Raw genomic sequence first — 13709 nt, 5'->3', positions numbered from 1 at the left:
AGAAAATGCTTCTTGTATTTCTGTGTTTACATCCCATGAGCAAGGGAATTTATGCGAAACTCCTAATGCTAATTAAAGAAATAAATTAAATCTATACAATCAATCCAGCTATCAAATCATATCAAACAGATCTCCTAAATATAATCAAATCTCCTGAAATCATGCTAATCAACACTCCTAAATCAAGTCTCCCTGAATCATGCTAATCAACAGATACTCAGATGCTGACTGGGCAGGATCGCCTTCTGATAGACGTTCTACGTTTGGATATTATGATCTAGAGGGAGGAAATTTGGTGTCTTGGAAGAGCAAGAAACAGAATGTGGTTGCTCGGTCTAGTGCAGAAGCAGAATATCGAGCAATGGCCGTGGCAACATGTGAGCTAGCTTGAATCAAACATTTTCTTAAGGAGTTGAAACTTGGTGAAACCAGCAAGATGGAACTTGTGTGAGATAATCAAGCTGCCTTTCATATTGCATCAAATCCCGGTGTTCCACGAGAGAATTAAACACATTGAGATTGACTGTCACTTCGTCAGAAAAAAGATACTCTCTGGATATATTGCTACAAAGTTTGTGAAGTCGAATGATCAGCTTGCCGATATTTTCACCAAGTCCCTCACTGGTCCTCGTATTAGTTACATAGGTAACAAGCTCGGTACATATGATTTGTATGCACCAGCTTGACGAGTAGTGTTAGATAGTTATGTAAATAACCCAAGTCCCACATGGAATAGGAGTAGAACATGGATTGTGTATAGTTATAAATAGGGCTATTGTAAAACACTTAATAGAAGATCAATAATAGATTTCTCCCGTACATTTTTACATCCTCTATGTTCTCCTTGCATGACACGGTAACAAAATATTTTGTAGTCACCCCATCCATGCCATCAACTTTTTAATTGCCGTCATCATTTACAAGGTAGTAGTTGAAACACTTGAATCTATAAAGGGTAGATGACGAGAGAGCACCTTTTCGTGGGAGTAGTTATTGTTAAGATCTTAGGGAGGAAATGTTGTAGGAACGATCATTGGTAAGATGTCATATCTGATAAACAATTCTGATGATGCAAGTGTTTAGATAAGTCTGGGAGGCAATACGTGTTGAACGAATGAGAAGCAGAGCTGTGATTTTCTGCCTATTTTTTCCTTGCTTCTGCTCCTTATTCTTGTTATTTATTATGTGTCAATATTTTTCAGGGAGTTGCTAGTCTCTATTAAATTTGCTGAACCTGGATGGCAATGGTCCGGTTGCTTCTTGCCAGAACATCTAGGTGATATTCAGGTGAAAATGCGAAATTTTCTCTCTGGTGCCGTGAACATGATACGTGTGGAAGTTCAGACTGCTGATGTCTCTATTAGAGATGATAAAATTGTTGGGAGCTCTCATGGTCAGTCGGGGACAAACTTGATTCTTGTGTCAGAAGATGATACTGGCTTTATGCCATACCGTATTGACAATTTCTCCCAGGAGGTATATTCCTTCTGTGCAACACAGTAGTTTTTGACCTTGTATTAGCCACAACTAGATGGGTAAAATATTCTCTAGGATTTTGGTTACCGTAAAAGTCTTGCTTTAAAGTCATCTCCAATTTTTTCGCCGCTGCCACCCTATTTATGTGACATAATTTGATTGGGATGCAGGTATAGACTTCATTTCTGAGTGATTTTCATCTCCAATTTGCAACCTGCATTACTGTCCATGTTTTCCTTAATTAGAAAATTTTAACATATATATTCACATTAAGTTAGTAGAAATGTGATTCTAATTATGTAATGATTCTAAAAGTTCAAGCTGTTGAGGAGACAAGTAAATACACTATTTATTTAATTGGGTTTTCAACATGGTTTCCCACATCCGAAAAAGTCACCTTATGTGTGTACCTCTTTGATAAAAAACAGAACCCTAGTGTTTCTCAAAAAGGCAATAATGACTCCGATATCATGTGGATTTTGAGAAAAAGAAAAGACTTCTTGTATTTCTGTGTGTTTACATCCCATGAGCAAGAAAATTTATACAAAGCTCTTAATGCTAATTAAGGAAATAAAATAAATCTATACAATCAGTCCTGCTATCAAATCAAATCAAATAAAAATCAGATCCCGTAAATATAACCAAATCTCCTGAAATCATGCTAACCAACAATCTCCTAAATATAATTAAATCTCTTATATCATGCTAATCAACACTAATGTTACGAGCCTTGCTCATTCCACAGAATTTCGACTAGCATAACAAATTTCTGATTTTCAATTTAGTTATGATCTTTGGCTAATTCACCCTTTCCCTTCGTTGTCTATTCAAGAGGCTACGTGTTTACCAACAAAGGTGCGAAACTTTTGAAACTATGGTCCATTCCTACACTTCTTGCCCTTATGCATGGGATGAACCCTGCTACCCTCATCGTCTCACTATTGAGGTATATTTTGCTATATTTAAAGCCGAATGATTATTTCACGTTTTTTTGTTAGTAAGGTTTCCCTTTGGATTTTGCAGGTTCCAGGTGAACGTGTTATAGGATCATATGCTCTGGATGACGTGAAAGACTATGCACCTGTATACCTATCCATGACTCCCGAGGTACTTCGCTTTCTCTAATTCAGTTTGTAATGTTTAAGTATAGCTTGTATTCATTATAGTTCTTTTCGTACTTGACAAGAATCATGTTCTTGTTATTGGTATAGCTTGGTGCTAGCTGTTGATATTTTTGATTTGTAATGCAAAACAGAATATATCTAATGTCCGTACTGGGTAGGGGTGGCAATTGGGCCGGTCGGGCCCTAAACGGGCCGGTCTCGGGGCCGCGGTCCCAGTACTTAGATAAACAGGCTAAATGTGCTTTTTGTAGGAACCGGCCCAAGACTGGGCCCATGAATTCATTGCCCGGGCTAAACGTGCCGGGCTCGCGGTCCCAACGGCTAAGCAGTAATTTTTTTAAAAAAAAGTTAAATTGAAATTAGAGATAACAGTTACTAATTTTGCCAATTCTTCCGTTATTTTTTTTTATCACAATATAAAATACCAAACAATGTTATTTTCTGGTTGAAATTGATTTGGACCGGTACTAGGGTCAGCCTGACTAGGACTAGGTACACTTTTCCCCTCGGCCAGAGCTTTCAGACGTTGATATCTAACGTTATCTTTAGGGTGTTTTTTATGTGTCTAGCCAAAGATCCTGTCCCCGACCGCGATCCAATATATTTAAAAGCTAACTGCATACCAAAAGTTTTGCACTTAGCCTTATTTTTGGGAACTAGTTGAGTAAAAAATGGCCAAACAAGAGATGTTTCCTGCCGTTTGGTAGGTTCTCTAGAAAAAGTAGGGGCAACAACGGGAGTATCAGATGGGTCATCATTTGGATTAGCGGCGTTATCACTAGTTGGATCAACAACAGGAGTAGGACTAGTGGGTGTATCATCGTCCGGTTGAGTTTCATCAAAATTGATTTTCTCATAATCATTTTCATCAATAGTATTATAATTATTAGAATAGACAGAATTCATTAATTCATGGTCTAAATGTTCACCGGGTGCAATAATATGGCAAGATTCAGTCTCGCCAAATTGTAATAAACTATTATCGGTATCAAGAATAGAAGTTGTAGGACGGGTATGTGGTATGGTTCGGGGAGCCGGGGGCAGGGGAGGAGGAACAACAATACCACTAGATTCGCCAATTTTGGATTTTCCCTTATTCTTATTTTTACCAAAAATATTTCTTAAGGAAGACATCTTAATTAATCAAGTAATAGCAAATAAATAAAACAAACAAAACTATAATATTAACACTTAAGAGTTAGAACGAGTTTACCGAATTGACGAACAACTTGTTGAAAATTGATTATCATTGAAGACTTCAATTCACCAACTTCACAATTTTTTCACAAATTGTAATAACCTCAATATTTTTTGACTATTTTTTGGAATAAAGTAAGCAATAGTAGCAACCTCACAATTTTTTCATTTTTTTTTGGATAAAATAAACAATTGTAGCAAGTATAGAAAAAAATTAGAGAGAGATTTTGATAGATTGATATTGATTATGTAAGAAAATGAAAGAATGAGGGGGGTATTTATAGTAGAAAATAGGAAAAAAGTGTAATAATAAAAAGTTTGGAGGTTAAAACTAAGTTGGGGGGGGGGGGTTAAATGGCTATTTTTTAAACCCCCAATAGCTCTTTTTTTTCAAAAGCCAAACTGCTCTTTTTAAAAAAAAATATCCGTTGGGCCCGCCAAGAGACCTGGACGGATGTAGTTCAAGAAAGAGTCGTCTCATTTCCTTACTTCTTTCTAATTCATTCACTTCAAAACTGGTTCTGAACGCCGCGTAACATCATCTTCAACCAACCTCCACTGTACTTTCGGTAACTCGACCGTAAGGGAGAGCATCTTCCTCCCTCGAATATTTATATTTGTTTTTAGCTTGATTATACGGCTATTGATTGAGTCTTTCTGTTGTAGGACCGATATAAAGGGGTTTCCGTCTAAGTCTTCGAGTCCTTGATTCGGTCCTCTCTTGGAAGTGGGAAGTGAGGGGGCGAGCTCCGTGCGTGAGCAGCGACTAAGCAACATCCAATCTTTCTTAACACTTTGTACACTGGAAGTCAAAGAGTCATTTCCACGCCACTGATGCTGATAAACAATTGTAGCAAGTATTGAAAAAAATTAGAGAGAGATTTTGATAGATTGATATTGATTTTGTAAGAATATGAAAGAATGAGGGGGTAATTATAGTAGAAAATAGGAAAAAGTGTAATAATAAAAAGTTTGGAGGTTAAAACTAAGTTGGGGGGGGGGGTTAAATGGCTATTTTTAAACCCCCAATAGCTCTTTTTTTTCAAAAGCCAAACGGCTCTTTTTAGAAAAAATATCCGTTTGGCCCGCCAAGTGACCGGTCCGGTCCAGGTCTTTTGGCGGGCCAAACGGGCCCGGTCCTAACGGTTCCTATCTAAGAACCGGCCCATGAGATCGGCACGAGCCCACCTCTAGCGGGCCTAACAGTCCCAGCCCATTTAACACACTTAGCTCGCGGTCCCGGCCACTTCCCACCCTTATACTGGAGTTAATAATTCTAAAATAATGTTACCTTAAATTTCACTTCCTACTCTCAGAACTAGTTAGACGAATATACACCAATAACCTAATTCAGTCAGAAATATTTGCTCGTCAAGAAAGTCCATCAAATAGAGGTGCCATGGTGTATGTTATTTGCAGATGACATTGTACTGATTGACGAGACGAGAGGTGGTGTTAACGAGAAGTTGGGGGTTTGGTTACCCACTCGAGAGTCTAAAAGTTTCAATTTGAGTAGAACTAAGACAGAATACTTGGAGTGCAGGTTCATCGACCCGACGGAGGAAACGGACATTGACGTGAGGCTTGATTCGCAAGTCATCCCAGGTCAGGAAAGTTTAAGCATCTTGCGTCTATAATCCTAGGGAATGTGGAGGTTGACAAGGATGTCACAAATCGCATTGGAGCAGGGTGGATGAAGTGGAAGCTCCGGTGTCTTGTGTGATAAAAATGTGCCACCGAAGCTCAAATGTACGCAATGATGGTTAGACCGACTATGTTGTATGGGACAGAGTGTTGGCCAGTAAAGAATTCTTGTATCTAGAAGATGAAAGTAGCAGAAATGAGGTTGTTGAGATGAATGTGCGGGCATACCAGGTTGGATAAGATCAGGAATGAAAATATCCAGAGGTGGGAGTGGCCCTCGTGGAGGACAAGATGCGGAAAGCGAGAGTGAGATGGTTCGGGCATGTGAAGATGAGAAGCCCAGATGCTTCAGATGCGAGCGATTGGTTTTGATAGGTAGGAGTAGAGTTGGAGGGAGACCTAAGAAGTATCGGGGGAAGTGATCAGGAAGGACATGGCGCAATTTTAGCTTACCGAGGACATGACCCTTGATAGGAGGTTGTGGATGTCGAGAATTAGGGTAGAAGGTTAGTAGTTAGTCGAGCGTATTTCTGTTCCGAACCGATGGTTTTAGGATTATTCTGGTAGTTTCTGCCGTAGATTGCTAGTAATTCATGTTGTTTTTCTATTATCTTTCGCCTCGGTTTCTTGGTATTCTGTTGTTACAACTTGTTGCTATTGTTGCCTTTTGTTGTTATTATCTTTCTGGCCATTTTTGTTGATATTTCTTGTTTTTACTGTTTCTTTTTATATTTATTGAGCTGATGGTCTATCGAAAACAACCTCTCTATCTTCCCAGAGTAGGGGTAAGGTCTACGTTCACACTACCCTCCTCATATCCACTTGTGGGTTTCCACTTGGTTGTTGTTGTTGTTGTTGTTGTACAAAAGGCCATCAAATTTTTGCTATGTATATTATTATGGATGCCTTAAAGGCATTGACATAGAGCTACAACCAGTTTATCGATTAGTTGAAAAGGAAAAGTACAAAGATGAGAGAGCTCTTCAAAATATATTATTCCCTCCGTTTCAATTTATGTGAACCTATTTCCTTATAGTCCGTGCCAAAAATAATGACCCATTTCCCTATTTGGAAACAATTTACCTTTATGCAATGATTTATAGCCGCACAAATATATTCCCCTGGAGTCCGTGCCAAAAAGAATGACCTATTTTCCTATTTGGAAACAATTTACCTTTATGCAATGATTTATACCTACACAAAATATATGTGCCTCATTTTATACCACAAGTTCAAAAGTCTTATCTTTTCTTAAACTTCGTGCCTAGTCAAATGAGTTCACATAAATTGAAACAGAGGGAGTATATTCTACTCTCTTTGAAAATGGAAAAGAATAATTTAGGGGGCATTCTTTTTCTTTGGCTATGGATGTGAAATCCTCTTTAAATAATTGATGGCACTTGAACCCTGGATATCTGCTTGTTCTGATACTATGTTAAATTGAGTGTACACGCTTCATCTGAAAACTTGAGATGTTAGAGGACATATACTTTTATTCATTTAAATGTCTTATTAAAAGAAAATGATTTAGGGGGTATTTGGTTTCACATATGTGGACCATTTATCAGTTTTAAAAAGTTGGAGAATGAATTCTTGACCTTAAAAATGGTGTATGATTTAAGATTGTTGGAAATCCTCTGAAAACTTAATGCTCTATACATGATTATAATTTTTTTGCATCATCTTGTTACCGATTGATGAATTCATTTTTTTACTTATCCCGAGAAAATCAAATAGTTTGTGATCCATAACTAGAATATACAAAGAAAATTCTCAATTCATTTTGCTAGAGCTACCCAATTTTAAGTAAGAGACAATGAGATTAAATATCGTCCAATACACATTTTATACGCATATAACAAAATAATAAAAATCAATTTTGGATAATCTGTTTATATAAAGGTATAAATATGTGGTTTTAAGTCAATTTGTACATGACAAAATCTAGCTTTTGTGCAAATTACTAAGCTGATGTTCTTTTTCAATTTTGAAGCTTTGCTTTGAAATATTGATCAGTACACAGAAGTGTTGGTTACTGATACCTACTTTTCAAAATTCAAGCTGTTTATAGCCATTGAACTGCATTTTCCAGGTTGTTTTAAAACCCTAACACTGAACTGCAAAGGGACTAGAGTGCAATTCGTGTTGCCTATTAAACAGATCCCTTCCTTATTTCTAACCTCCTTGTTGTCTTTTAGTAAACTATTTCTTCTGCTAAAAGAATGTCCAAACCATTCAATTCTGGAAAATAAATTAGGATACATTCTTAAAAACAAAAAATGATGGGAGCTGCATCAAAGTCGTTGCAGCAAAAGGTAATCTAGGCACCAAAGTCCACCATATCCACAATATGAGTGTCAACTAGAGATATAGATGCTAAGATTGATGATTGATCTTAGAAAATTAGAAAAGATTAAAAGGACCAAGTTCAGCAGATGGTGCAAATATCACTAGTTAAAGATAATATAAGAGAAGGTCGTAAGAAATGGTTTGGTCGCATCCTGCGTAGACCTCCAGATGCACAGTTCTTAGGTTTGGAACCATAGTAAGTGAAGGTGTTACAAGGAGACGATTTAGACCTAAAATTACATGAAAGGAGGTTGTCTTGAAAGACCTACAATCTTGTATTGATCTAGAACAGATACTGCTTTGTGGGTTTATGTTGCTTTCATCTATTAGTGCTTTCCTTAAGTTTAATAACCTAACCATTCCTTTTTTTCCAAAAGAAAGTAAACTTATCATTCTCTTTATTTTAATCACAATTTGCTCTTTATTATATTGTATATGATACCGTAAGTAACATTTCTCCACTCATTTATATGATAATCTTGTTACCTTGCTTACACATGACTTCTGCTTACCTTTTTCAGAAACCTCAAAGAACTCTTATTGTTTCTGTCCATTCTGAAGGAGCAGTCAAGGTGCATTGATGATGCTTCAAAAGTCAGATACCATCTTTGTTTTGCTTTCTCTTTTGTAGTGACAGTTTATATTTTCCAAATACAGATTCTAAGCATCATTGATTCCAATTGCCATGTATTGAGTGGTATGAAGACTCCACACATCTCTCAGTCCAAAGATAGAAATAAACATGTATTGAAGCATGAAAATTCTTCTGACTGCAAAGAGAGAATATTGGTGGACATTCCCTATGTTGGTATCTCTCTAATAAGCTCTATGCCAGAGGTACCTTCAATTGTTGTAATCAAAGATTATTAAATTGCAAGCTTCAATGCAAAATTCTTTTGAGTTGTCATACTACAACATTTCTTTTGCAGGAACTGATTTTCACTTGTGCAAGAGACATTACAGTTGATTTCACGCAGAGTGTAGATCAACAGAGATTCTCTTTTCAAATCACCTCTTTGCAAATTGATAACCAGTTAACGTGTACACCTTACCCTGTTATCTTATCATTTGATGTTAGTAAGACGATTACTAGTGGAGTAAGGACAGATCTGGAGAGCTCACGGGAACCGGTACTTTCATTGGTGGTGACGAAGTGGAATAATAGATATCTGTCACTAGTCTCCTTCGAGTACATAAGTCTAAGGTCTGTAACTGCTTCCTTTCAAATGTATTGTAAAATCCAAACTCTATCGACATTTATTCTGTTGTATCACTGCCTGACAAGTCTATTTTCTTGCAGAGTAGCAGATTTTCATCTTGAACTTGATCAGTATGTGATCTTGAGTTTGTTTGATTTCATTAAAACTTTATCGTCAAGGTTGCAGAGCAGAGCGTTACAGCACTCTAATTCAACGGAGCATCCTCTTTTTGATGGTGTTTTTACTATGAACATCTCTAACTCCATAGATCAGGCACCAAAGAAATCAAATGTAAATGAATGCTACTCAGTTAAGATTCCTGTGTTTCATGGAAGCAGTGATAGGACCTCTCTGCTACCTATAATAGTTCCAATTGGAGCCCCGTGGCAACAGATTCACCTTCTTGCCAAAAGGCAGAAGAAGATTTATGTTGAGTTGTTTGATGTGGCTCCGCTGAAGTTGACTTTAAGGTAATTGAAATTCATATTGTGTTTTCATGTGACTTTACTGTATGTTTATAACGTTGAACTTCTTCTATAGTTTCTCAAGCAGTCCCTGGTTGCTTCGATATGGAGTGCTTACATCTGGAGAATCTCTTATACATGTAAGGCTATATGATGGATGCTGGAACATTTGATGGTTTCATAGATGTTTAACGTATTTTTAATTCTAACAGTCAGCTTGAGAAACCATCATAGAACAATACTGTTTTATAATTTCGCTCAGCAACTTCATTTATATATGTGCTTCTCAAGTCATATGACACTCACTTTTGCAGAGGGGTCTTATGGCACTTGCTGATATCGAGGGAGCACAAATTCACCTTAAACAAGTAATCCTTTCACATCAGCTTGCTAGCTGGGAATCTGTTCAAGAGATACTAATCGAGCATTACACACAACAATTTCTTCATGAGATGTACAAGGTAAATGTCTACACACCTTGACTATCTTCCCGTAGTTAACCACTAAAAAACTCTGGTCCTCCTTCAGTAGATGGGGAGATGGAGAATGAATTTATCTCCAAATAATCAGAGGCTAGAACATCCCAGTTCTGACTTCTGTATCAAAATCTACCAGAATTTCAGATCCCAGTACAATGTTGAGGAGCTGAATGTAGGCTTTGCTTACACTATATATCTGATCATGCATCAATGTGAGCTTCAAAGAAATTACACAAGCTTCAAGAAGTCTCATTATATTCAGTTTGTAGTTTAATGTGAAGGGGAGAGTAAAGAGAGGTAGTTCCAATATTAGTCAAAGTTGCTCAGTAGAGATTCTAAATATTGCCACCCATTTTCAACTGGTTTTCTGGTTTGAGGTGGAAAAGTTGCTGACGCTTTCTGTCTTTGCTGGCATTCCAGAGATTTTCCGGTCTGCTTTAGGATTCCGTTAGCTGTGTGGAATGGAGGGTAAAGAGAAAGGGCGAAGGGCTTATCTTATGTATCAAACGAAAAAAACATTTTGAATTGGGTAGATCAAAAGAAACTTGGAATGTTGTGCATAGACTGATCGATTAGCGATCCAACTTTAAAATAACTGATTTCAAGGTACCACCTAGATTGCATACTCTGTGTGCTGATTATCTTTTTGCACAGTTGTTTACAGAACTCTATGATGTTTTAGTCAAGAAAATTGTACCAGTACCTCATTGTTGGTCCCCATTTTTCATCTTCATCGTTGTAACACCCAATGATGGCATCTGGCTTTTAGCAAATTTTTCACTATATTTCGGCATCCCAGACCCTCACATCATAGTAATTTTATTACAATCAACTATCCAAAATGCCTTTGGCTATAGCTCAAGCTCAACAGTAATAAGTCTTTGTGAAAATGCTTCTGAGCTTCAATCCATTTCTCTGCTTAATATAGTATTCGCTTTGTCCCATTTTATGTGGCACACTTTCCTTTCAAGTCTATCCCTATCAGAATGACATATTTCTTTATTTGGAAGCATTTTAACTTTAAACTTTCAGTTTTACCCTTACTGAGATGATATATACCTCACAAATGTCTATGGTTTGTTATAGACCATAAGTTCCTACTTTCTTTCTTAAATTCCGTGCCCAATCAAACACCATCACCTAAAATGGGACCGAGGGAGGATGAAATTGTACTTGCTCTTAGACCAGGAAACAATCCGATGCTGCTTTTTTTAAAAACAAAGTGTAGTAATGTCATACTTTTTGTTATGGTTCATGAAATAACCTTCCCTGTTATATGTTTCTTGGTGTTGATCTCATGGAAGTGTCCATTTGCTTTATATTGGTAAATGATTTGAAGAGCCAAACAATGAATTATTAGCAAATCTGATAGTTATTCATTTGTAAACTGAATGACTTGTTTCTTGCAATAGTGAGTTATCCCACATCAGTTGTGGGATGTGGACTTGGGTTCCTTGTATCGTCCTGGGAAATCCCAGCGCCTGATGATCCAGTATTTCTTCTCATGGCATTAGAGTTAGACCCATGATTCTTGGTTTACCCGATGTTGGGGCCCCATATTATGTTGTCCACGCTGGGGCTTGTGAGGGAGTGTTAATTTGTCCCACATCGGTTGTGGGAGGTGGACTTTGTCTTCTTATATGGTCCTGGGCAATCCTCACACTCATTAGCAAGCTTTTGGGGTTGAATTAGGTCCAAAGTACATTTCTTCAGAGTCTTCTTAGTGGTCATGGGCATTGAAATAGTGTTGTTCGCTACAGGTATTTGGTTCAGCAGGAGTTATTGGTAATCCTATGGGGTTTGCGAGGAGCATGGGTCTTGGCCTTAAAGATTTCTTGTCTGCTCCTGTTCAAAGTGTTTTCCAGGTACTTTATGCATTACCTGATCTTTTATCCTTCCCACTAGATATAAAGCTTAGTTCTTTCTGCAGAGCCTTCCCACTAGATATAAAGCCCAGTTCTTTCTGCAGACTCGTGCAGGATTTATTAAAGGCATGGCAGAAGGAACCTCTAGTCTTTTGAGTAACACCGTGTATGCCTTAAGTGATGCTGCCACCCAATTCAGCAAAGCTGCACACAAGGTACTTTTGTATCAAACATCATTTTCATGCTCTATATATTATATTATCTGACCACATGTTCATTCATTTGATCTTGTAGGGTATTGTGGCATTTACTTTTGATGACCAGGCTGTTAGAAGTATGGAAAGGCAGCAAAAGGGAATATCCTCCCATAGCAAAGGGGTGATAAATGAATTTTTAGAGGTATGTTATTTTCGTTTCTTAGCTCCCATGGTAGCAGCCTGTTTCACTTCCTCTTTTAGCTCCCTTTTGACTCTTCATGGCTTTAGAATAGCTTCTTCGAGTCTTGTTATTTCTCATGTGACAATTTTTGATTTGCAGGGTCTGACAGGTCTATTACAATCACCTATTAAAGGGGCAGAGAGACATGGCCTTCCAGGAGTCCTCTCAGGTATCAAGTTTATCCATGCTATTTTTCTGGTCTCTATTGCAGCGAAGTTGAACCTCCAGGGAAGTGAATTCTGTCTGCTAATTTAGACTATTGTAGCTTCAAGCCTTCAAAACATATTTCTTCTTGCAGGCATAGCTCTTGGAGTGACGGGACTTGTGGCAAGACCAGCAGCCAGTATCCTTGATATCACCGGCAAAACTGCACAAAGCATCAGAAATCGGAGCAAACTCCATAATCGGGGATCTCATCGCTTTAGGGTCCGATTGCCAAGGCATTTAACTAGAGAACTTCCTTTGCGGCCTTACTCTTGGGAAGAAGCAATTGGAGTATCTATTCTTAGAGAGGCTGACGACCATATTATGCTCAAAGACGAAATGTTGGTAATTTGTAAAGCTCTTAGGCATGATGGGAAGTTTGTTGTCCTCACTGAGCGGCTTATATTAATTGTCTCCTGCTCCAGTATAGTAAATTATGGGAAGCCCGAGTTTCAAGGAGTGCCTGCTAACCCAGAGTGGTTGGTAGAAACTGAAATCGGGATAGATAGTGTAATCCATGCTGATAACGACGATGATGAAGTACATATTGTGGGAAGTAGCTCTGATGCATTGCTAATGCAGAATCACATTTCGCAAAAAAGAAGCTGGGCAACTAGGGGAAAGAGATGGAACAACAATCCTCCAACTTCGCTTCCGCTTTTCCAGACCAATTTGGTTTTCGCATCAAATGACCAAGCAGAAGACTTTTTGGCAGTACTTCTATCTACGATTGACAAGGCTAAAGAGCGAGGTCGGAGCTCTGTTCATCTGCTTCATCAAAATAATATCAGGAAAATATAGAACGATGTAAAGGATCCAAGTATTTTGCTATATGTACATTGTACATTATGTACATAATCTGCTCTGTCCATTTTCTGTATATTTTTTGTTCATGACTGTTCAATTAGTCTAAGAATTCCATTCCTTAAGGCACACCCGTTAACAAAATTCTACTAACTCTATTGTTTATTTGATACAGAATTCTTTCATTTCTATATTTTGAGATTTCATACCCAACACCCGCAAGTAACAACACAACCACGATAATTCAATTTATTAGATATTTGTTCGAATCTGTTATTCGGCAACATTAAATGAAACTTGTGTAACTTTTGGCAGTTGATATGCAGAAAATGATTGTCGGTATGAAATTTCTTGCTAGTTCAATGTAGTTTATCGGCTGAGTACCGTCCACATTAGTTGAGCTGCGATTGAAGTGATGGTTGTGTGAATGCGGAGCAGTCTATCTGGCCAATTGGCCAATTTCAAT

At 37.7% G+C, this 13709-nt stretch overlaps 1 protein-coding gene across 5 annotated transcripts in view; it reads left to right on the top strand.

Annotated features, from left to right (window-relative positions):
• Positions 1-13434, top strand: part of LOC104210888 (intermembrane lipid transfer protein VPS13) — a 92338-nt gene extending 78904 nt beyond the window's left edge. For all 5 annotated transcript variants that reach the window (XM_070171261.1, XM_070171264.1, XM_070171263.1 and 2 more), the window contains 14 exons: positions 1203-1476; positions 2309-2422; positions 2500-2583; positions 8312-8362; positions 8448-8627; positions 8720-8994; positions 9091-9459; positions 9530-9593; positions 9768-9914; positions 11693-11797; positions 11902-12012; positions 12092-12196; positions 12335-12404; positions 12534-13434. In XM_070171261.1, the coding sequence (XP_070027362.1) occupies positions 1203-1476; positions 2309-2422; positions 2500-2583; positions 8312-8362; positions 8448-8627; positions 8720-8994; positions 9091-9459; positions 9530-9593; positions 9768-9914; positions 11693-11797; positions 11902-12012; positions 12092-12196; positions 12335-12404; positions 12534-13240 (2656 nt within the window). In that variant the 3' untranslated portion in view covers positions 13241-13434. The remainder of the gene's footprint in view (positions 1-1202; positions 1477-2308; positions 2423-2499; positions 2584-8311; positions 8363-8447; positions 8628-8719; positions 8995-9090; positions 9460-9529; positions 9594-9767; positions 9915-11692; positions 11798-11901; positions 12013-12091; positions 12197-12334; positions 12405-12533) is intronic.
• Positions 13435-13709: the final 275 nt, after the last annotated feature.

Source organism: Nicotiana sylvestris, chromosome 3 (assembly GCF_000393655.2).
Source record: "Nicotiana sylvestris chromosome 3, ASM39365v2, whole genome shotgun sequence".
Taxonomy (NCBI): Eukaryota; Viridiplantae; Streptophyta; class Magnoliopsida; order Solanales; family Solanaceae; genus Nicotiana; species Nicotiana sylvestris.
This window is presented reverse-complemented; position numbering and strand designations above follow the sequence as displayed.